At 55.4% G+C, this 22,000-nt stretch overlaps 8 protein-coding genes across 8 annotated transcripts; 3 read left to right on the top strand and 5 right to left on the bottom strand.

The window, feature by feature from the left end:
- Positions 1-167: 167 nt before the first annotated feature.
- Positions 168-3,204, bottom strand: B0H18DRAFT_867685 (uncharacterized protein; the record flags this gene model as incomplete). Its single annotated transcript, XM_048039878.1, has 4 exons — positions 168-435; positions 489-547; positions 603-2,372; positions 2,434-3,204. The coding sequence occupies 4 exons, from the start codon at positions 3,202-3,204 to the stop codon at positions 168-170; spliced, it is 2,868 nt and encodes a 955-aa protein (XP_047900613.1).
- Positions 3,205-3,831: 627 nt separating this feature from the next.
- Positions 3,832-6,244, bottom strand: B0H18DRAFT_971048 (Septin-domain-containing protein). The gene is made up of 10 exons (XM_048043754.1): positions 6,108-6,244; positions 5,869-6,000; positions 5,724-5,805; positions 5,529-5,666; positions 5,358-5,475; positions 5,201-5,302; positions 4,989-5,137; positions 4,838-4,933; positions 4,562-4,781; positions 3,832-4,502 (listed from the first exon to the last, which is right to left on the bottom strand). Exons 1-10 carry the CDS (start codon positions 6,175-6,177, stop codon positions 4,314-4,316), a joined length of 1,296 nt encoding a protein of 431 aa, XP_047900612.1. The 5' UTR covers positions 6,178-6,244; the 3' UTR covers positions 3,832-4,313.
- On the top strand, positions 6,116-10,222 carry B0H18DRAFT_1081686 (muts domain V-domain-containing protein; the record flags this gene model as incomplete). The annotated part of the gene is made up of 11 exons (XM_048031427.1): positions 6,116-6,180; positions 7,021-7,132; positions 7,188-8,079; positions 8,133-8,619; positions 8,722-8,759; positions 8,816-8,964; positions 9,015-9,104; positions 9,160-9,270; positions 9,337-9,687; positions 9,740-9,958; positions 10,010-10,222. 11 exons carry the CDS (start codon positions 6,116-6,118, stop codon positions 10,220-10,222), a joined length of 2,727 nt encoding a protein of 908 aa, XP_047900611.1.
- Positions 10,223-10,277: 55 nt separating this feature from the next.
- B0H18DRAFT_867591 (aconitate hydratase) lies at positions 10,278-13,492 on the bottom strand (the record flags this gene model as incomplete). The annotated part of the gene is made up of 15 exons (XM_048039873.1): positions 10,278-10,535; positions 10,587-10,642; positions 10,695-10,890; positions 10,946-10,953; positions 11,013-11,082; positions 11,116-11,524; positions 11,582-11,603; positions 11,656-11,872; positions 11,924-12,082; positions 12,147-12,398; positions 12,453-12,535; positions 12,587-12,714; positions 12,769-12,908; positions 12,965-13,067; positions 13,182-13,492. 15 exons carry the CDS (start codon positions 13,490-13,492, stop codon positions 10,278-10,280), a joined length of 2,412 nt encoding a protein of 803 aa, XP_047900610.1.
- A 362-nt stretch (positions 13,493-13,854) lies between these two features.
- On the top strand, positions 13,855-15,779 carry B0H18DRAFT_971036 (uncharacterized protein). The gene is made up of 3 exons (XM_048043753.1): positions 13,855-14,132; positions 14,181-15,645; positions 15,696-15,779. The coding sequence occupies exons 1-2, from the start codon at positions 13,905-13,907 to the stop codon at positions 15,567-15,569; spliced, it is 1,617 nt and encodes a 538-aa protein (XP_047900609.1). The 5' UTR covers positions 13,855-13,904; the 3' UTR covers positions 15,570-15,645; positions 15,696-15,779.
- An 86-nt stretch (positions 15,780-15,865) lies between these two features.
- On the top strand, positions 15,866-17,348 carry B0H18DRAFT_1206349 (uncharacterized protein; the record flags this gene model as incomplete). Its single annotated transcript, XM_048036170.1, has 4 exons — positions 15,866-16,253; positions 16,303-16,662; positions 16,790-17,182; positions 17,233-17,348. Exons 1-4 carry the CDS (start codon positions 16,067-16,069, stop codon positions 17,346-17,348), a joined length of 1,056 nt encoding a protein of 351 aa, XP_047900608.1. The 5' UTR covers positions 15,866-16,066.
- Positions 17,321-20,514, bottom strand: B0H18DRAFT_971031 (Oxysterol-binding protein-domain-containing protein). The gene is made up of 10 exons (XM_048043752.1): positions 20,391-20,514; positions 20,098-20,341; positions 19,825-20,038; positions 19,620-19,761; positions 19,419-19,569; positions 18,714-19,360; positions 18,455-18,654; positions 18,242-18,390; positions 18,121-18,187; positions 17,321-18,069 (listed from the first exon to the last, which is right to left on the bottom strand). Exons 2-10 carry the CDS (start codon positions 20,201-20,203, stop codon positions 17,481-17,483), a joined length of 2,265 nt encoding a protein of 754 aa, XP_047900607.1. The 5' UTR covers positions 20,204-20,341; positions 20,391-20,514; the 3' UTR covers positions 17,321-17,480.
- Positions 20,515-20,901: 387 nt separating this feature from the next.
- On the bottom strand, positions 20,902-21,874 carry B0H18DRAFT_1113342 (small GTPase superfamily; the record flags this gene model as incomplete). The annotated part of the gene is made up of 7 exons (XM_048032934.1): positions 20,902-20,971; positions 21,027-21,172; positions 21,228-21,452; positions 21,512-21,557; positions 21,617-21,697; positions 21,777-21,799; positions 21,854-21,874. 7 exons carry the CDS (start codon positions 21,872-21,874, stop codon positions 20,902-20,904), a joined length of 612 nt encoding a protein of 203 aa, XP_047900606.1.
- Positions 21,875-22,000: the final 126 nt, after the last annotated feature.

Below are 22,000 nucleotides of genomic sequence, written 5' to 3'. Positions count from 1 at the left end.
GCAGAGACACCAGATGGGAGGAAAGATGGGGAAATCTAATCTTGAAGCATATTGTTACAATGCGGTGGAAATCTTCTTGACTGCCTGGCTTGCACGAATAATATTACACACCCCGTATACCACCAGAGGCCTGACCTCCCGGTGGCCGCTTTCATCCATGGCACGCCTCACTCCGCGAGCCACTTCTCGCACTTCTTCACGTACTTGTCGAGGAGGAGCGACATGTCCCCGATGACGAACGTGAGGACGACTTTCGCGAAGAACTCAGAGGCATGACGGAGCTTGTACTCGAGGCCTTGCCGGATGTCTACAGGGAACCCTGCATAGAGGGGTGCAGGCGGTACAGAGGTGGCGGCCTTCGTGTGTTCGTCCAGGATCTGAACGATCTGAAACAGCTTCGACAGGCCTTGCACGTAGGAAGCAGGGGAGTCCAGGCTAGCGTCGGCGTTAGCGGCGCGATCTAACATGAAGACAAGGTTTTTACGTACTTCTTGCCATTCGTGAATTTGTCGAACTGTCGGGTGAGCTTGCCGCCCCATGAAGTCACCTGCAGTCAATATGACATCAATACACATGTACATGCCGTAACATGTCACACTTACGCCGCTGTTCTTTTTCATGACGAAGCCCTCGCCGACACCGAGCTTCTTGCCAAAGCTGCCCACGACGCCGTCGCACACGTTCGCGAACTCCTCCATCTTCGTCGACCACCCCTCGCCCTCGCGGCGGCCAATGCTCCCGATCCCGAGCACCATCCCGCTGCTCACGCTCCCCGCGCCGAAGTATTCCACGCTCCAGTGCTGCAGCTCCTCGAGCGAGGAACAGAGCACCTCGACGACGCGGATCTTCTCCGGTATATTCGTCAGCTTCGCGCCGCCCTGCGACCAGACCTCTTGCGGGACGTGCAGTCGCCTCGTAATATACCCACCGGTCTTGGAGACCATCGTCTGCCGGAGGAGGGTCATCATGTGGTAGGGCTTGCGCACTGGATCGGGGGGCGCCAATGAAGGGAGGGGAGACAAGGGAGCATTGGGAATGTTAGTGTACGGTATTGGCGGAGGGGGAACAAGAGGCGCCATAGCTCCCAATGGCGGTGACATCAGCGCCGTGTTGATAGAGATCGCGGGGGGTGCGTTCGGATTGAGACGCGAAGACGGTATCGACGCCTTCCGCGGGATGGGCGCAGTGCTAGGCACGGCGGTTGCGCCAGGTGGGAAGTAGGAGGTAGGCCCTGCGACGGAAGGTCGCCTGCCGGGCTGTGAAGAAGCTCGGTTCCGACCAGCCATGCCCAAGCTGGAAACTGTGCTCGCAGGAAGCGTTCCTGTCGCCAGGCGGGCCATGTTAGACACAGACGCGGCCGACATAGTCGAGTCCGTCGGTGATGACGAAGTCGTCGATGAGGGCGGCGCTGAGGTCTTGCCCCGCCGTTGAGAGATGGTGCCCAAGTTCGGCGAGGTGTTGATCAAATTCGGTGGCATCTTCGTCGGCGTGGCCTCTGAACGCGTCGAGAAGGTCGACCCGCCCCTTGGTCTTGGCGTTGTGAAATGCGAGCTCGCATGTGGAGATGCAGGCTCTGACGCCTGTCCGTTCGTCGCGCCATGAATGCGAGGCGTAGAAGCAACGTCCGGCGACGACGGCACGGGCAAAGGAGGTAGTGGGTGAATGTCATGGGGGTACAAGGCTGTCCTCGAACGCGAACGAGTAGGGTCTTCACCATGTGTATGATCGGACGAAGGCAGGCCGTCCTCGCGTCTCTCTTCTCGCAGAGCCGATAAGCGACTACCGGAGTTATTTCGTGAGTGACTAACAGAGCTGCCCCTCAATCGCCCCGTTTCTGGCGCGCCTAGTAGATGTGATGTTCCTACCGGCTCAGCCGGCGGTCCAGGTGGAGTGGGTGGAAGGGTAGTGGTTGGAGGAGGAGCTGGAGGGGGTAGTATTGATGAGGCTCGGGGTCGAGATCGCACTGCAGGGACAGTAGAAGTACGCGCGGCTGCACTCGAGGCTGCTGAAGCCGCGTACGGATGCGCTGAGGGTGAACTAGCAGATGGTACGCGACCACCCGTAGTCACTGTCGTGGACGTGGAGAGCGCCGTGCCAATTGCGTCCTCAGCACTGAGTTCGTCGTCGTCCTCTAGTCGCACAGTATCTCCCGAATGACGAGGCGCATCTCGACTGCGGCGCCGCGCCGAGGCATGGATAAGTCCAGACTCTGACGAGTCAGACGTGGGAGACGTTGAGGCAGGGGAAGACGGTCGCGTCGAGTTGGAAGATTGTGAGAGGGTGGAGGAATGTATGGACGGTGGGGAATACTGAGGCAGTGGTATACTGTAAATTGAGCTGAGGATATTCATCCGGTCAGCGTATGTGTCATGCTGCGCGAATGAGATACCAAGGTGAGCTATAACCACGGCTACACACTAATGAAGCACCCACTATAGACTTGAGTCGTCGAACTTCCTCTTCTTGCGCTACTACGCTTCTCCGCCTGCCGTTCTGTTTCCTGTAAGACTCCGTGCTGTCTTCCCCGCGCATGACGCGCTCCATCACCTGGCTGAGCAACGCAACACTCTGCCCATACGCGACCACTGCCGCGTAGGGGTCATCATTGCTGGAATCCAGACGGACAGCCTCCCTTGCTAGCTCCAGCGCCTTGGTCAGAGCGCGTCTTGATGAAGGTTTTGACTCTGACGGACGAGAATCTGGAGGGCTCAGCAACAAGCGGTCCGGGACAATATCATGTGAAGTGGACGATGGCTGTCTTGGCGGGATGTTGGCACGGAGCATCGAGCGAGGGGGCGGGTCGGACAGATTATCTGACGACGACGACGCGCTGAGCGGAGGCGGAGGACCTGAGCTCGACGCTGCTGCCAACCGTGCTTGCGAGTATGACGCAATGGCAGCAAGATTGGGCGAGCCGGACGGACGCGAATACGCATGGACCTGAGAGCTCGTACCGTTGTCATACTCGTACGCGTCTGTGACCCTGTCATACATCCCGTACTGCGCCATGGGGAGCGCAGGTACGCTTGGGATGGGTTGTGACGGTGGGGGACCGGGCGGCGGGGCATGGTTCATCACTGAACGGCGTCGGGATACGAAGGTCGATGTCGAGGCGGGAACGGTGCCCCCCATGGCGTCCTGATCCTGCCAAGCACGCGATTGGTGCATGATGGGGATGGGTTGTGTCTGGTAATCAAGCTCCATAGCAAGGACTCAGTTGAAGGGGGAGTGGGAGAGCACTAGGAGGTGATGTCGCCAGCGTGAGGAAGGGGTGCTGCTTGCCCAGCGGGGCAGACGAGGGAGGTGTCCTTGTTCAACAATACAGCGACTTGTTTTGGTCTAGCAGAGGGTCGCCGAGGTGATTGTGGCACAGCAGGAGAGACGGTGAATCCACCAAGTCAAGCAAAGTCCAACTGTACTGAGCAGCGCTTCAGGAATGCCAACCCTGGGACTGCGCCGAGAACAGGAGCGTCGGTCGTAGCGGCCGGGAATTGGCCGGGAATGGTAGCAGTTGAAGCGCTCGAACGCAGCGTTATCTCGGCAAGATATGAGGCACGCGACCGCAGGTCGCTGCTGCGGGAGCTGGGCGGCGACGAGGAGAACGGTGAGGACGGGGACGAGGGCGGCGGGGCGGGTGAAGAGGAGTGGGAGACGTTGATCAGACGTGAATGCAGGCGGCCTGTGAAGCCACCAGGCCGAGCCGTCCTCGCTTCCTTCTTTGGAAGGCGGCGGCGGAGTCCTAATCCGTGGAGAGCCACTTTACCAGCCCAGCCCGCCCCTACCGAGCCTCGATCTCACACACAACCTTTTATTGCGCTGTACTGGCATACCACAACACTCAGAGCCAGGGGTCCCCAGCGCACCGCCGTACACGTCTCGACAGCACGCCCGCACGCCCGGACGGTTTCGTGGGATGATGAACAGCACCCGGTGCCCGGAATGATGTTCACTCAGACACTACGCAGCGACGCCACCAGGACGAAGATGATCACACCAAATGGCCATGTCCGGATCTGCCGATCACCCGGGAGTAAGTGGCTTTATTATTGCTCGCACGATCATCATCACCCCGCAATTCCGATCCTCGCACCAGTATACGCCATCCAGCCCCTATCTTCCAATACGGCTTCACAGCACGCATGAGGGCACATTCAGGCCGCAGGTGATGTTATTAAGCATACGAATATCCAAACGAGCGAGTAATCACGTATTACGGCCGACAACGCGAGAGAGTACTTGGGGTCGGGAATAAGCGCTAGAAGGACCGACGACGAAGAGAAGCAAGCCTGAAGCGAACATTGAAACACAACAGATTATCCGAATGCTAACCCCAGATAGAAACCGTGCGCGAAGGAGGTTAGACGAGACAACTTAGGCAGTCTTGACAAGAGGGGTATACTGGCTCTCTGTCCCGCTTTTCGCCCGGGCATCATGATGGCGCAAGACTTCACTCGCGGAACTCCGATTGCGAACCCTGGGCAGCCAGTCGACTCTCGAGGTTTCTATAGATTGAGATGCATCAATCGCGAAGTTCGCCGGTGCAACAACGATGTGAACGCACCTGAGCGATTCCTCCTTCGCCAACAGTTCCTGCCTCTTCTCGTTGATCTCGCGCTGCACCCGAAGCTCGATCTCGCGAAGCTAGAGGACACATGACATCAGGCTGTGAAACTGTATCTTGTTTCGCAACGTAACCGACCTTCTCCTCCTCCCGACGGAGCTGCTCCTCCTTGAGACGCACGCTCTGTGTGGCCAATTCCTCGGGAAGGATGGATGAATCCCTGTGAATATCCCATCGTTAAATCGCACAGCCCCTGCAACGTAGACGAGAACATACTGCGTATCCGAATGAACCGTCCTCGAGAGCTTCTCGGTACGGTAGGTTTCGTACAGGACATCGTGGGTCAACGCCTTGAGGTCAGCCAAATGGGTGCTTGAGGTGCGTCAGCATCTGTTTGCACCACTGTCAGGATGACTAGATAACGTACTTGAGGAGAGCACCCCGGAGACGGCTGAAGTCAGAGTGCTTCGGGTTGTCGACCTCGACGATACCCCAAGGGTAGATCCTGGCGCGGACGAGCTGGCCGTCAATCTCGACCTCTTCCTCTGATCCGACGATAGAGAAGGGCATCATGGCCTACAAAGCGGATACGTCACTCGGCATGGAGTAGACTTAACGTTCAACAGAGATATAACTCACGCGAAGTTCGCTGTTGTCTTGGATGGTGTCCTCGTCATCCTCCTCAACGTCATACGGGAAGTTGTAAACGGGGATATCGTAGTACTCAATGTCCTCCATGATCTGCGAGCCATTCTCTGAGATCACGGTAGCGACCTCGGTGATGGCTGCCACGTACCCGCTTCTTAAACCCGCGGAGCTCACTGGGAGTGAGTGAGTCGGCCTTGCCAATGACCGGAATGACATTGACACGAGGAGAGAGCCGGCGCATCAGCTCGATATCCATCTCACGCAGGCTGTAGATGATCAAATTCAATACGGCGCACGCCGGAGCAGGTATGACACGTACGAGTGCCCAGTGGGAGGGATGAAGTACAGTAGGGCGTGAACCCTGTTGTCGCGAAAGCGCGGGTTACGCCTGATACGGGACTCCTCAGCGAGAATGTCGTCGTATTGGCGCTCCAGGTGGCCCACAATCTCCTGAAAGCTATGGCAGTTGTCCGTCATCAGCAACATTCCAGCTTGTGAGTCCGAGGAATCGTACGCGAACTCATTGTCGATGTTATCGCCGAATCCAGGGGTGTCAACGATGGTGAGGGCAATGCGAACACCATCCTCTTCCAGCTCTGCATCCGACACACGTCAGCATTGCCGGAGGCAGGTGAAAGGCAGCGAAATGGCAGACGTACCGACGTTGACGGGCTTGATCCTGATACCCTCCTCAACATGCGCAGTCTCCGGGCTGTCGCAGACCTTGTGCGGCAGGACCTCAGACTCGCACAGGGTGTTCACGAATGTCGTGCGTCCAGTACCAGAGGCACCTACAGCCATAACGATAGACAGCCATACCGCACCGACGCGTCAAGCACACCCAAGCAACAGTGAGCGCTGGCACTCCTTGGGCAGTAAGTAACGCGAAAGGACTGACCGACCACCATGACGGTGAACTGGACACCCTTCTTGACCTTGTTTCCTCTGCGTCTGCCGGCGAAAGACATGTTGTGGGCGGGGGAATGTGCGTCGAGGCGAACTGCTGCTTTTTGGTCGTCGAGGCAAGAGCGACGAGGCGAAGTTTGGAACTTGAAACTCCGCCCATGCAACGCGAACAGACGGTGGCGGCAGGCGCCTTTCTCGCAAAGGCCTCATCCGCCTCGCCTCCGCTCTCTCGCTTGTCCTCGACTCCTTGCTGCCATCCTCGTCTCTTCGGAAACCCGAATTGGACCTATAATCTAGTGCTTTCTTTGAGAGAGCTTATGCTCTTTCTGCAGCGCGCTAGCCGCAATTGCCAGGCATACCAACAAGTCGCTCATTGGACTCGAAATCTAAGGACAACTGCTTCGCTCTGTGCAGACAGAGACGCGTCGGAAGCACTTGCGAAGCCGCGCAAGAAACGTGTTGTTACTAGGAAGAAGTACTGTGAACTACCGAATCCACGCTCATCTACATCCTCACCACTCGAGGAATGGCACGGAGGTCTCAAGGACGACAGGCGGGTAGACTCAAGTGGTATTCATAGTAGCTTGATACGTGCGCTGTTTATCACATCTGACATTCAATGAAACTTATTGTTCATGTGAATCTTTATGTGTACTGCGAGTAGCCGTCGCTGATGAAGCCTCTCATAAATTCAACTCGCCTTGCCGTGAGGATGAGGAAACGGCTGACGGTCGTAAGCATGATATGGCCACCGACACTGAGAGTAAAGATGCATCTGCACAACCCACTCCGCCGGCGAAGCCTCGTCGGAAACGAAGAACGAACAGTGCAACAACGGACATCGACACTCTAGGTATTGCATTCGCTCACGTTGTCTTCTCTCGTTCATTCTGACCATCTTTCAGACTGAACACTAGCACTCGTCGGCCCAGAAATCTGCTTGCCACCGGAATTCTTGATAATTTGCGGCGATTTCCACATTGCATCCTTTTGACTCGTGTCGGTCAATTCTACGAAGTAGGCCGGCTCGTTGTGTTACATTCATCGCGCTCACAGACCCTGTCCCTTCCAGTCGTATTTTGACCAAGCGAAAGACGTGTCTCGCTTGCTCAATATCAAATTGACGCAGAGAACGTGGGATGGGGAACGCATATGGATGTGCGGTTTTCCGCTCATGCACCTGGACAAGTATCTCAAGATCCTCGTTCAAAATCAAAAGCGTTTCGTTGCGATGTGCGAAGAGTTCCCTCGCAATCCACAGCTTGGCGCGAAGGCGGGTTTCGACAGACGTGTCGTTCGTATTGTGACACCGGGGACTCTCATCGACGAGCCCTTCCTCAACCCATATGAGAACAACTACCTGCTTGCGATCGGCCGTCCCGGGGCAACCCCAGTTCCTGCAGAAGACGACCAGTCAGGACGTGTAGGCCTTGCTTGGATAGACGTGTCCACAGGGGAGTTCTTCACCAAGACAACCTCTCCTGAGGGTCTGCGGGACGAACTCGTCCGCATCAGCCCTCGAGAAGTGATTCTGGGCGAAGAGACTGAAACGGAGGAAGATCGCCGTGTTAGGTCTGCTGTCGATGAGGAAGGTCTATTTGTCTCGTACTTCACAGTGCCTAACCCCGCGGGGCTGCCAATCCTACCAGAAGGTACCGACGGGACCGATGATGTTGTCTCTCACTTGGGCGGCGAGACCGCGGTATCGACCGTTACAGAGTCCGAGACGCGAGCAGTCAACTTGTTAACGGCTTTCATGCAAGCGAATTTACTGGAACACATGCCTCTACTCTCTTCACCGAGCAGAGAGACTACTATGGGAAGAATGCAAATCGACTCGCATACCATCAAAGCTCTCGAAATACGGGAAGGCCTTAGCGACGGCGGCACAACTGGGAGCCTTATAAGCGTTGTCAAGCGTACTGTCACTACTGGTGGAACTCGTTTACTCGCACGATGGTTATGTGAGTGATGTTACCGTGTTCACGAATGCGCAACACCGCTGAACTATATGTAGGTTCTCCTAGCACATCTCTGCGTGAGATCACTGCCCGCCAATCTCTGGTGGCTTTCTTCCATGCTCGTCCTTACGTTCGTGAAGATCTGTTACAACTGCTTGGTGACATTGAAGACACAACCCGCATAGCGCAAAGGTTCTTGCTCGGGCGCGGACATCCGAGCGACTTGGCGGCAATCTGCAGCACCGTTCGAACGTGGACCAGTATCAGACAGCGTGTGGAACTCGAAAAGACCATGGAACAGCGGGAGCGAGGCATCGTTGTCGAGGCAGAATGGACGAGCATAGATGCCCTCCTGCACGGGATGCATGATCTATGGCATCTGGTCACCGTAATACAGAAAGCTATGCCGACCTCAGGCGGGGAGGTCGCAGAAGGCCCCGAAGTGGTAGACAGCGAAGACACCGGCAGTATCCTCGACGCGTTATCCGGCGTGCTAAATGTGGGACAAGGCTTTGGAAACTTGAAATGGACTATCGAACCAAGGTCACCTTCCTAACTCGCTCCATCTAGCGGTGATTGACAGGCCTGCTAGCTTTTCGCCGCAGCTTCTCCAGCTCCATACTACCCTACAGACTTGCATCAAAGTAGAGAGCAGTTGGAACGACGCTTGCAGTCGGAGTACAGTACGTTCAGTCCAAACTCAGGGCATTGCATAGCGGAAACGGAGTCCTCTCTACAGATGCTCCTTCGCTCACCCTTCGGTCGTCCCCCGGATATGGTATGCACGTACACATTGGGAGAGGAAAACGGGATTCGGGAAAACTGAAGGCATCCGATCTCTTTGTGCCGATCTCAGAGAGCGGCAGCACGAACACATTCTTCTTCAGAGTTTGTACAGTGATCTCAGCCTTTGAATCGTTGTTAACTTATGCCTTCAGGAGTGGTCGGCGCTGGGTACTGATATCATGAATACGGTCACTGCCATTTATACGGCTGAGAAGGAGGCGTTTGAGATGCTGCGCGAGGAAGTGAGTGTTCAGACTGTTTTCTTGTGGTGGCTATATTCAACAAGGCTCTATGCAGGTCAATGTACATGCCGGGCGTCTGCGATCCAATGCCCGCATCATTGACGAGCTTGACGTGACGCTTGCCTTTGCAATGCTCGCTACCGAGATGAACTTCGTAAGACCGACAGTGGCAGAGGAGTAAGGGAGCTACTTCCCTGCTATGAATTGTGGTGAGCTGACCAACACTGCGCAGCATCACCTACATGTCACGAACGGCCGTCATCCCACTGTAGAGCTTGCTTTGCTCACTTCGGGACGTAACTTCGTGCCAAATACGGTGTCGTTTACACATGATTCGCAACTGCACATCATCACCGGCCCAAACATGGCTGGGAAGTCTACCTTTCTTCGGCAAACCGCCCTGATAGCGATACTTGCTCAAAGCGGTTCCTTTGTTCCGGCAGACGCTGCTCATATCGGAATCATAGACAGGGTGTTCTCCAGGGTGGGCGCGAAGGATGACCTCTTCCGTGATCGAAGCACCTTCATGGTGGAGATGCTGGAGACGAGCGAGATTCTTCGTCGAGCTACGCCGAGGAGTCTGGTGAGCATATCTATCACTACCGGTGTGGCGTATGGACCGACTAAACATATAGGTCATCATGGACGAGGTTGGGAGAGGTACGACAGTTGACGATGGCCTCGCAATCGCGTTTGCCGCTGTGCACCACTTGGTCTCTGTGAATCGCTGTCGCGCATTATTCGCTACGCATTTTCACGAGCTGGCCGATATGCTAGACTGCTCCGAAGACAGCAGGGGTCAAGGTCCTTTCGAAGGTGTCAGTTTCTTCTGTACCGACGTAGATGAGACGGAGGTGCGTCTCAAGCCGGATCTCGCATGTTGCATGGGTCGACGTTTTGTGCAGGACGACTACTTTTCTTACTCTCATCTCATGAGACCTGGCGTAAACCGTGATAGTCACGGTCTTAAGGTTGCCCAGCTTGCTGGACTGCCCGAGCCGGCCGTCAATATCGCAAGAACCACACTCGTTCGACTTAAGGAGAAAAGAGCCGGTGAACGGCGCACAGACGATCTACGGGCCTTGGGACGGACAGTCGCATCCAATAGTAACGTATAAGTATATCGATACAGCATTGCTATAATGTCTCCGTAGCTCTTCTCATGTCCCATAGCTATGAAGACTGCACTTGCGAGCGGATGTGATTCAGCGCTGAACCAGCCCGCAACCACTTCAGCTGATCACTGGACATTGTGTGCTTCGTTGGTACCTCGAAGATATCTCCGTTTCGTCGGGTCACCTTCAGCTTGATGATAGCATCGGGAACGCCGTTCAGTAGGTCAGCAAGGCCGAGCGTCTCCACGACGTCTCCAGACCCTATGCGTGCATAGTCTGCCTTATCGGCAAACCACAGAGGCAGGATGCCTTGTTTCTTCATCTACAATCAGCATTTTCACGAACTTTCGTAGCGCGTGTGACTTACTTTGAGGTTGGTCTCGTGAATTCGTGCAAATGACCGCGCAACAATCATAGCGCATCCTGGGAAGCAACTGAGCACAATATATGCCTACTTTAATGCATTGTAACGTACCGTAGAACCGAGGTTGCAGCGCAGCGTGCTCGCGAGCACTACCTTCACCGTAGTTATCGTCAACTACTAGGGCCCAAGGCTGCTTACGCGCCTTGAAGCGTTTCGCAACATTGGGAATGGTATCAGTTTCGGATCGAGAGGACTCGTGTTCGTGGTCGAAGGCAACGTTCACGTCGCCACCTTCGTCGTTAGCAGCCTATGCGAGGGAGGTCAATCACGCAGCCTTTCGTAGGCACTACATGCGTACGCACAGTGATCACTGCGACACGAGATTAGTTCAATGAGTCGTTTAGTCAAAGATGAGGATGAGCTACATACAGAGGTTTTCGGATATGTTAGTCAGATGTCCCTTGTACTTAGCCACGGGCCCTTTCATTGCAATATCAGCCTGACCCTGAACCATCGGCCAGACGACACTTACCGCAGCAGAAATATGATCCGTCGTGCACTTTCCCCTAACCCTCATCAACACCTTCAACGGCGGAAGTTCCAGCCCTCTCAAGTTCCCGCTGCCCTCGCCGAAGTGGCTCGAAAACGGCTCCAGCACCTCCAGCCGCTGTGAGTCGGGATGAATGATGACCTCCGTCTCGGGCTGCGGCTCAGGAGTGGGCTTCGGGTAGAAGCTGGTCTCGCCGGGCGTAAAGCCTGCTGTGGGTAGGTCCTGGCCCTTAGGTGGGGTGAACTTGAAGGGAGCCCCGGAGAGAGTGGAGATTGTGTCGGTCATTGGATTGAAGGAGAGCTTTCCGGCGAAGGAGAAAGCGGTTACCAGTGTCGGGGAGGCGAGGAAGTTCATCGTTAGCCGGTTCCCGTCATTGCGAGACTTGAAGTTCCTAACGCTCGCCAGTGAGTTCCCCCTTCTAGGTCCGCACGCACGCACGGGCACTCACCGGTTAAAGGACGTCAAAATGGCTTGAATGAAGCTGTCAGCGTCGAGCTACCTATGTAGGCAGGGTAGACATACCATTCTCCTCGTCCTTCTTGTCATCCCGCTTCCACTGTCCAATGCACGGACCGCAGGCGTTGGCCAGAACAGTCGCACCGACATCCTGTAGGGCGCCCGTGACCTCGTCGCGTTCTATCGTCGCGCGGATCTGCTCAGAACCAGGAGTGCAGAGGAAGGGAACCTTCACTTTGAGTCCTGCCGCCTTTGCTTGCCTTGCCAAGTCAGCCACGCTGGTCTACTCGCGATGAATTAGTGATTCAGATAGAACTCAAATGGAGCGACAGACCATGTCCTCGTACGAGCTGTTCGTACACGATCCAATCAGTCCCGCAGATAGCTCGTCCTTCCAACCTTGCTCCTTGATAAAGTCGCTAAACTTGGAAAGAGGAGTGGCCAAATCCGGTGTGAAGGGTCCATTGATAGTGGGTTCCAGTTCAGACAAGTTCTACAGCGAGACAACGTATGAGCATGGTGTCTTGAAGGCGACGAACAATAGGAACATGACGCACAACTTCGATGACCTCATCGTACTCAGCACCCTCATCCGCGGATAGGAAACCCTTAGAGGCGGCCTCGTCTGCCGCACGCGCGACAGGAGCACGACCAGTCGCGGTGAGGTACGAGCGCATATTCGGCGTGTAGGGGAAGGTAGAGGTCGTTGCGCCTACCTCAGCGCCCATGTTTGCAACCGTGGCCAGACCTGTACATGACTGATTGAAGACGCCGGGGCCGAAGTACTCCAGAATACGACCCGTCCCACCCTAGTCACTGTTGTCAACACCATAGCAGGACTAACATCTCATTCGAAGACGTACCCTGACGGTAAGCTTGCCGGCCAGGTGCAAGATGAGGTCTTTGGGAGTTGCCCATCCAGACAGGCTGCCAGTCAAGTGAATGCCTGAAGTCAATTGGTAACGGCACTGGAAGTGGTGGCAAACATGATGCTCACCCACGATCTGAGGTGCCTTCAACTCCCATGGTGTGCCGGTCATAGCATCTACGGCGTCCGCGCCTCCGACACCGATGGCAAGCATGCCCAGGCCGCCAGCATTAGGCGTGTGCGAGTCTGTCCCGAGCCTGGGCGCGAATGTGAGCTTAAAGATTAACTCCAGGTGGTGGCATTGACCTTACATGAGCATTCCCGGTGCAGCGTAGTTCTCCAACACGATTTGATGGATGATGCCTGAGCCGGGCTTCCAAAACTCGATGCCATACTTGCGCGCTGCACTCTCCAAGAAATCGAAGACTTCTTGGTTCGATGCAATGGAACGCTGGAGGTAAGGTAAGAGTGAGCTTCCCTGACACCGTGGGCTGCATCGAGTCGCACCTTTAAGTCAGCTTCTGCACCATTCACCGCCTGGATGAGGTGGTCGCAATGTATGCTTGTCGGTACAGCACACTTGGTCATACCAGCACTCATGAACTGAAGTCTGGGAGTATGCATGAAACGGCCGTGCTCGGGTAGTACGCCTCTATACTCACAGTGCCATCCTAGGAAGCGATAATTAAGTATGTCATGCTGGGGACGCAGGGAGACTACCCACTGGGCTGAAGCATCCTGCATTGCGACCCGCTCTGGACTCAGCTGGAGGTAGGTCTCTCCACGCTTGAGCTTCCCGTCCGTCAGACTCTTCTTGGGATCTGATATGTGACTGTACAGAATCTTCTCCGCAAGAGTAAGAGGCCTGTTTCCCAATAGTTCGCGAACATCTGCCAGTTTTTGCAGTAACCGCGCATATGGGGGTGTGATGGAGGAACAGTCGCGTTCCGGCAGGCCTGTGTGGGTAGCAAGCCCCCGGTGGGGGGCCCGCAAGCTGGAAGTCGCGTACCTCCTCACAGCTGGAGCGATGCCCATTGTTGCAGGGTATCCGAGTCAGCCACTCGAATGAGACCAAGGCCGCTCACTCCGTCAGACAAACGCTTTACTTGGAGCATGAGTCATTCGCTCCGAGGCACAACGATTCTCGACACTTACTGCAGCGCCTGGGTAAGTAGCCCAATACTCTTGGGTGTTTGGCTCCGCCGGAATGTCGCGAGAGGCCAGCGCAGGAGCAAGCTGAGGGGATGCAAGTGCGACTGGCAGTCCTCGACTGCAAATTGGAGATCGCGATCTGACCGCTCCCGTCTGAGCACGTGGTTTTACGATCGGCATCGAGATCCTCAATCTCGTGACCGCGTCCAATGGCGTCGAACGCAACGGTCATTTCTGGCAGTGGCGACGACAACCCTCGCGCGAGACCTTCCGTATCCCCCTTCGCTCTGTAATCATGGCCACCCAACTCGGCACGGAGTTGCTTGCACAAATCTGTGGTAAACTCCTCGACGATGTCGATGGACAGCAAGCTGTGCCCGCTCTCGCGCGGACGTGCCGGGCATTCTTCGAGCCAGCCGTCGACACCATCTGGCGTGGGGTCACTTCGCTCGCGTTGCTGGCATTTCTCTTGCCTTCAGACGCATGGAAGATAGGAGATAAACCCAAACGCAACCGAATCATAGTACGTGTATGCACTCCTTTGTGTTATGCCCAACCTCATCTTCGCCAGTCATTTCAACGCGTACTCCTGCCCTCCGATTTTGCCCGCTTTCAAGTCTACGGTCACCGAGTGAGGGCTTTTGGCGCATATAATGGCAGCATCTATCGTTTGGGACGCAAGTACAAGCTGTCTAGAGGTGCCCTGGCAGCGCTGTACGAGGCCCGACCTACTCCCCCCCTCTTTCCGAACCTAGATTGGGCAGATCTGAATCAAGACCTTGCCCCGTATGTGTCTATGTTGTACTGCCCGCACATACGCGCCGTGACCATCCGCATGTTCATCGCGCGGGGCGAAGATCCCAAGACCCAGGCCTTGCTGCGGATACCTACCGACTGTCCCCAATTGACCAGCCTAACTATATACTGCAATCCGTTGGACAAACAGGTCTCAGACATGATGAAGAAGGCAGTGTCCGCTCTGCCCAATCTCACACTCTTCGCGCTGCATGAAGCCCCGATATCGATTGCCACTCTGGAGGTCCTGGCCAATTTTGCCAACCTAGCCCACCTGCGCATAGCCCTACACAAGGACAGTGACCCGTCGGGAGTGTCCACCAATTCAGATTCGAAGGTCTTGGGGTTTAATTCCTTACGAGAGCTTTCTCTAAACGTCAACACTCTCGAGCATGCGACGCATTTCCTCTCATGCGTGACCTCACCTCGCCTTGTCATGCTGGTGATATCCTACGACACCCTAGCAACAGCACATGAGACAGAGGCGCTATTCAAGGAAATCGAATCCCATCTGAAGCTATGCTCCCTACAAGTCTCTATCCGCCCCGGTACACCTAATAATTTGCCTCTCGACTTGCCATCGCGGACGCTCACGGACATCACGCTCCTCCCACTACTCGTACTCCGCAGCTTGCGCGTTCTGACTTTGCACGGCTTCCCCATCGACATCAACGATGTTATGCTCGAGGCAATGGCCGTCGCGTGGCCTGAGCTCTCCCGCTTTTCGCTCGGTGTCGACATGCGATGGGGCGCGGAGCTTCCCCCGCGCGCGACCATTCTCGCCTTGATCCCGTTCATCCGCCATTGCCCAAAGATCTGGTCTATAGGATATCGGATGAAGACGGACGTCCTCTCGAGAGACGGGGATCCTCTCCTCGGATTCAGCCGCATCGGCAAAGGCGTTGTAACGAACAAGGAAATGGAGTTCAACATTGGGGACTCACCGATCCACGACCCGATCGAAGTGGCCTCTTTCCTCTCCGATATCTGCCCTGGTCTGTGGTACATTGGCAGCTTGTGGAGGGACGGAAACGATGTTGACGAGGATGAGGAGGGAGGCGAAGAGGATGATGATGATGGAGAAATGTATGGTAGGTGGGACATGGTGACGCAGTATCTGCCGCACTTCGCGAAGGTGAGGATGCAGGAGCGGAATTGCCCGTGACACGTCAACTGGGCCGCCCCGTCGCTGGAAGCTTGGTTGCGAACTAGGCTGCTATTGTGAATTGCTTGTCAAACATGTGAGTCTACTTGCTGTTGCCTTGCGCCGACCTCTAAACTTGATCGACAGTGTATCTCCATGTACTATAGCATTGGCAATCGTGAAACAGACTTGATGGTAGAGTATATGAGAACCATGCCGACTGACGCACGCCAGTAGCGACCTACAGCAATGTCTTCGACCTAGTGACAGCCTGAGGCCAGAAAGCTTGGCATAAACTGACGATGCAACGCTGTGCCCACGTGATCGCGTTCTCAGTGCGCGCGGTCGCGCAACGCGTTTGTATGATGTCACGCGTGGTCTTCCACTCCGAGTCGAGTTACAGCAAGGTCATAGAGACTTGGTCCTTACCATCATTATCTGTTGTCCTTTAAACCTCCATCGAACATCCCACGGGTAACGCGATTGGGCCTCAGACATCTAGGGAACGAAAAACTAGCATGAAGCGGGCTCGTCTTGACGAAGTACTTAACACCAAGCCAGACGACAGACAAGAAGGACCGCCCGCTAAGAAAGCAAGAAAAGACGTCGACGAGCGCGATACAGAAGATGCAGAGAGGAAGCAGGACATAGCTTTAGACGCGAAGAGCGGCGAAGCCCGTTCTGTCAAGCACAATTATGAAGCAGGTGAGCCTCAGCGCGCATATATCGACGCATGAATTGACGTTTGGCATAGGCATGCTTGAAAGGGGTCATATTTACTTCTTCTACCGTCCCAAGGTGGAATTGGAGGAGGCCCATTCGGTAGCGGAAGTCCAGCGTTTCTTTATCCTACTTCTGCCTCAGCAGTCGAAGGATAGTAGGCTGCCGCCTAGTTCCGAGGAAGGGACAGCAGAGAGAGAGGAGCAGAGAGAAGGCGCAGATCCATTGCAGCCTGATCAGACGAACTACTACCGGTTGCTAACAGTCGGGAAGAAGCGACTCCCTGATCCTGAGGGCAAGACCGTTTTCTGGGGAAGCATCGCGATGGTCGGTCGAGAAATGAAACAACTCCAAGACGGGTTAAAAGGGAAAGTTTATGAGACAGCAACAACAGGTAACTGATTGTTGTGTTGTGTCCCCTTGGAACGGACCTCGAGCCGGACACAACGCTAAAGCTCTCCCCGTAGGGACACGCCACCAGGGTCCTGCGCATCTGGCCGGCTGAGGCGCGTACGCCATAGTGAACAACGACCCCAAAGCTCCCTCCGCGCGCGAGACCCACCTCGGCTACCACCTCTCGCACCCTACGACAGACGACTGGGGTGAAGTTCAAGCTGCGCTGAATGTACACACCACCGCCTCATTCGGCTTGCAGGTCAAGAATCCACTCGCTTCGACGAATGGCCAAGGGAATGTCGGGTTGCCCGAAGAAGAGAGGGTGGAGTATCCAGAGCACATCATGACGGAGGTGTTTGGCAGGGGTGGGCGAAGAGGTGTGAGCGAGTACGGACTTCGGTTCGCATGCGTGGAGAGGAAGGAGATGCTTGACTACGGAGGTGTCGAACTGCTTTTCATCCCTGCAGGCAGCGGGGAGAAAGATGTCCAGGAGAACTTGGGTGAGGAACAAAGCAAAGGTCAGAGTCGGATCTCATGGGTGTCCAAGCACAACTCACTAGTCACTCAGCGTTGGAAGAGGCTGGAGAAAGGGAGAGCCGGGAAGCTGTTGAACAAATCTTCAAAGAACTCGCGTTGGATTCCGAGGCAATACCCACCGATCCACTCGGAGGACGATGGGCATGAATTATCGAACGTATGCAATTCTGGCAATGTTGAACGATGCTAGCGGATGTATGCAAGGCGGGTGTGCAAGAACGTATTACTTAGTCATAATGTAGTCCTGTTCTCTCATCTCGCCCTGATTATTATCGGTTCTTACCAAAGAGGCTGAATGTCCTTCCACCCACGATCCCGCTGTTCCCAGTAGCCACCGACGTAGACCCACTCGTCGCCTTGCTGTTTGAACCACCTCGGTCTGCACTCAGCACCCATCTTCCGCCTGTCCCGCTGCATCTCTTCGATTCGCTTCTTCTCCTCTTCAGCGCGATCAATGTCACCCTCTTCTAGTGCCCGTACGTCTGTCCTCAAACGCGAGTCCGTCGGAGGTAGGCGGCCCTCCAAGTCTGATGTAATCTCGTTCAGCGTGATACCAAACGCCGTGAAGCCGTAGAGGTCGGGGGCGTTCTTTGGGAAGGGCGTGATTCGCCAGAGGACGCGCAGGTGCGATGAGTCGAGCTTGCGCGCCATCTGTTCGTCCCACTTGCCTTCGAGATGCGCTTGAGTCTTTCCGTTGGACGAGACGACTGTACCAGAGACTTGGTTCGAGGGACCCCAGTATCCGCCTTCTTTGAAGTCGAGTACGCATTTCCCGCCGGACGTGGTGTTCTCGATGGTTAACTTGCCACAGTGCTCAAGATACTTCGTACCCATCATGAGGTTGCGCATGAAGGATGATGGCCGCTTCCTGCACTCGTTATGAAGAAGTGATTCCGGTGAGATACCTAAAACGACATACCACTCGTAGTGCTCGTCGCCGAGCTTAAGATGTGTTGTCCCTTGGGGGATGATCTCAAGGCTCTTGCCTAGAGCGAACTCATGAGGCGTGGATACAATAAGTCGGGGCAATTAAAGCTTACCCCAGAACTTGGTCTTACCACTGGACGTGGCCCAGAGCTCCCATCCGTCCCCTTCAGCGTGGAACGCAAGGATGACGGGATTATGAGACACTTTCTCCGCAATGAACCTCATTCTGGGCTCTTCGAATGTCTCTGCAAGCATCGGATTGCTGCAGAAGTACTTCACGAATCAGGTCATGGGTTGCCTCACAAGGGGTGATACGGAACACGTACAAGCCTTTACGTCCCGTTCGGTACTTTGTGTTCGCGTATGTCGAGACGGCAAATGCAGCCACGAGAGACAATCTATCTACAGGGTCTTCCGTGTGCGCCGCCTGCGAGAGCATATCATGGCACTCAATCTCTTCCGCCATCTTCTGAAGGAGGGTCAAGGGCTCGTTGAACGAAACAGGCATCGCCACTTGCGAGAGGTCCTGTTGAGCATGCTATCAGACAGGAATTTAGGCAGCTAAACGTAACGATTGTCACAGACCTTCCCGACGTTCTTTTTCAGGACGGAGAAGAGACTGCCCTCATCGCCAACCGGCCCTGATGGTAGCTCTGTCCGCCGAACAATCCTTCTATCCTCATTCGATTGCGCAGGACTCGTCGGAGCAGTCTCTGGTGCGGCCTCTGACTCACTGTCGCTTTCAGCATCCGTATCCGCGTCCGTGGTCGCATCCGAGCTGGAGACGTCGTCAGATTGCGAGACAGGACTACTCGGTTGTACGCCCTCGTCAAGTATTCCGTTTTCCCGTTCGTCCCCAGGCGACGAGTCCAGGACGAACTCCTCCGCACCCTCAGGCTCTGGTGCATCGAACCAAACACTATTGCTGCCTCCGCTGTTCGAACTTATCATAGACGTACGTCCGAGCTTCTGCGCAAGGCTCGTGCTCGCCGTCGGTGTCTGATCGCCGTCCTCCTCCGAGGTAGCTGACAGTGAAGTGCCTGCTGTTGGGGAGTGCGACGTATCGAGCGTGGGGTAGCCGGGTAATACGCGCATGAGAGCAGAGTGTTGGTGCTTGAGGGTGTCCAGCACGGCTTGTACCTTCTCCACGTTGGCGCTTGACGACGGGCTCGCATCAGAAGGTTCTTCCTGAGTGCTATCGCGGGAAGTACTCGCTTGCTGGAGAGGGGCGGCTTTTATAGACCGGGGTTGTCAGGACGTAGTGTACACTCCGGCGTGACGATCGCTTACCCTTTTTGAGAAACCCGACTAGTACGTGGCCGCCATGTTCCTTACCCCGATCTTTCTTCTCCTTGTCTCCTTTGGAACGTATAGAACCGCTTCTGCGTTTCAGCGTATCTGCGTGCCATGCAGACACGAGAGTTTGTAGCTCATCGATCGTCTGCAGGATGCTGCATTGGTTGGAGCTCACTACTAAGGGGCTACACTCACGTTGCCCATCTCCTCTGCCAAGGGGCCTACTTTTCCAAGACTTCCCAGACCCAATTGTGACGTGCGCAGAGACTTGACGGTCGATCGTCTTCCCAACGAAGGGGAATATGCACCTTGGCCATCCTTTGGAGCCAGGAACTTGCTGAATGAGTACAAGTCAGTACGATTGATATAACGGACGCGACGCCTTCGCATACGAACTCACCGGGATGCCGTCATCCATTTGTTGAAGTCCTCCACGGTGAGACACTTGATATGAAATGTTGCAGTGCCTGCATCGACATGGATATCTCTCCGTCCGGGTGTGCTGGAGATGGCTGCCTGAGGCAGAAAGATCTGGTCTCTACTGGGGTGTCCAGGTTCGAAGGAGTAAGAGAGCCATCCCGACTGCTGCAGCTTGAAGTAGCGGCGGGCGAAACCTTGCACAGACGCGTCTGCATGAGAGGTGTCCCTTCCTGCGCACTCGAAGCTCACTCACCTTGCATCTTCTTGCGCCTCTTCTTCAGCACCCATCCCTCGCAGATGACCTGGTCCATCCCTGACTTCGAGAAGGAACGTCGGTGTCTCGCAGCCTGGGACTGCATTCTGACGCTGTGCGGTAGAAGGTTTGTGTTTGTTCACGGATCACTCGGCCAGAACAGGTCTGAGAGGAGATTGAGCGGTGGACCGAGCAGAGTATAGGAGGACGTATGGAGCAGGAATGGGTCGTGGGCGCGGAGCCTCTGTATATGTGTTACCACGACGTCCCAGTGAGACGCGCCGGAGCAGTACTTCAGTTCAGGGTACCAGCCCGTCTTCCTTTGGTCTTCCTTGGGCGGAGTGACGTAAGTCGTCAATGTGAGCCACGACGTCTTTGCTTATGGGGCGGGAAGTAAGAAGGACATTCAGAGGCAGCAGTCCAGTTCTACTGGGGTGTAGGCTTGGATGTGGCTCTGCACATAGTCTGCAGTGCCGTGCACAGCGCCGCAACAGGCACTCTGACGACACAGGGCGCCCCGCCACACCGCATGCGCAACCCAAATGCTACAGTCACTGAGTCAGCGCAAGGCTTTTGTCGTTATTGACGAGACCTTGGCAAGCCGCTGTCTCAAGCAAAGGAGTGGATGGTATTCACTCGACGACATCAAATTGTGTGTATGAATGTACAACGGTCGTCGAGAACACATTAGTGTGTGAACAAGGCATAGAAACAAGTACGCGACAAAACATCGTTCGAAGATGACAGGGTAACCGGGAGTCGTAAGGGCATGATAGAGTGGGACGCAATGACGAATGTCGCTCCTTACGAGCAGCAGCCAAAGCTCCGCGTGCTCTCTTGGTCAATCCTGATGGGGTCGGGGTAGTCGACGTATCTGGTGGGACACTCTCAGCAACGTGGACGTCAAAGGACAATGTGCAGACACTCACAGCTGTTCTTCTGCCTCCTGCTGCAGCGCATTCTTTGCAACGGTCTGGAAAGCCTGCTCGACGTTGATTGCCTCCTTTGCCGAGGTCTCAAAGTATGGGATGTTGCCTTTCGATTGGCACCATGTCATAGCGCGCTTCTGGGTGACCTACAGTGCCCGGTGGGGTGAGTCGCGCCAGGAAAAGGCCCAGCAGCGAACGTACCTGGCGCTTGTTCTCCTCCATATCTATCTTATTGCCAAGAACGACGAAGGGGAAGTTCTCTGGATCGTGTGGGCTGGCCTGAATGAGGAACTCGTCCCGCCAGCTGTCGAGCGTCTCGAAAGATTTGGCGCTGTTCACGTCGTAGACAAGGACGCAGCAGTCGGCACCACGATAGAACGCGACGCCGAGTGATTGGAAGCGCTCCTGACCAGCAGTATCCCAGAGCTACGAGGGGATAGCACAGCCATTAGCTGGGATCCATCGACGATGAGAGCGAAACGCACCTGCATGGTCACCAAGCGGTCGTCCACCATGACTTCCTTCGTCAAACTATGAAGACACGCCTCGCCGTCAGACGTCATACCGCTTCGCACACACGGCGAACTCACAAGTCCGCGCCAATGGTCGCTTTGTACTGGTTGCTGAATCGCTTGTTCACATACTGGTTCATGAGCGAAGTCTTCCCGACGCTACGGAACGAAGCCGGCGATACATGAGGACAATGAGGCTCGAGAACTCCCCAGGATAGTGTAGCAACGGCATACGTACCCACTGTCGCCGAGGATGATAACCTTCGTACAGCAACTTCAGTGACCACACGCACCCCCGCTGTAGACAGGACGCACCTTGAGCAGAACACGACCCATGGCGCTACCGAGAACAATGGTGGGGAGGGGTAAATGGTAGCGAAATGGCCCGCCGGTCGAAATGGCGCGGACACAGCTCGGGCGCGGGGGATCTGAGATGCGGACGGATTGGGGCTCCGTCCGAAC

The sequence above is a fragment of the Fomitopsis serialis genome (genome assembly GCF_022376445.1).
Source record: "Fomitopsis serialis strain Sig1Antser10 chromosome Unknown B0H18scaffold_2, whole genome shotgun sequence".
Lineage (NCBI taxonomy): Eukaryota > Fungi > Basidiomycota > Agaricomycetes > Polyporales > Fomitopsidaceae > Fomitopsis > Fomitopsis serialis.
This window is presented reverse-complemented; position numbering and strand designations above follow the sequence as displayed.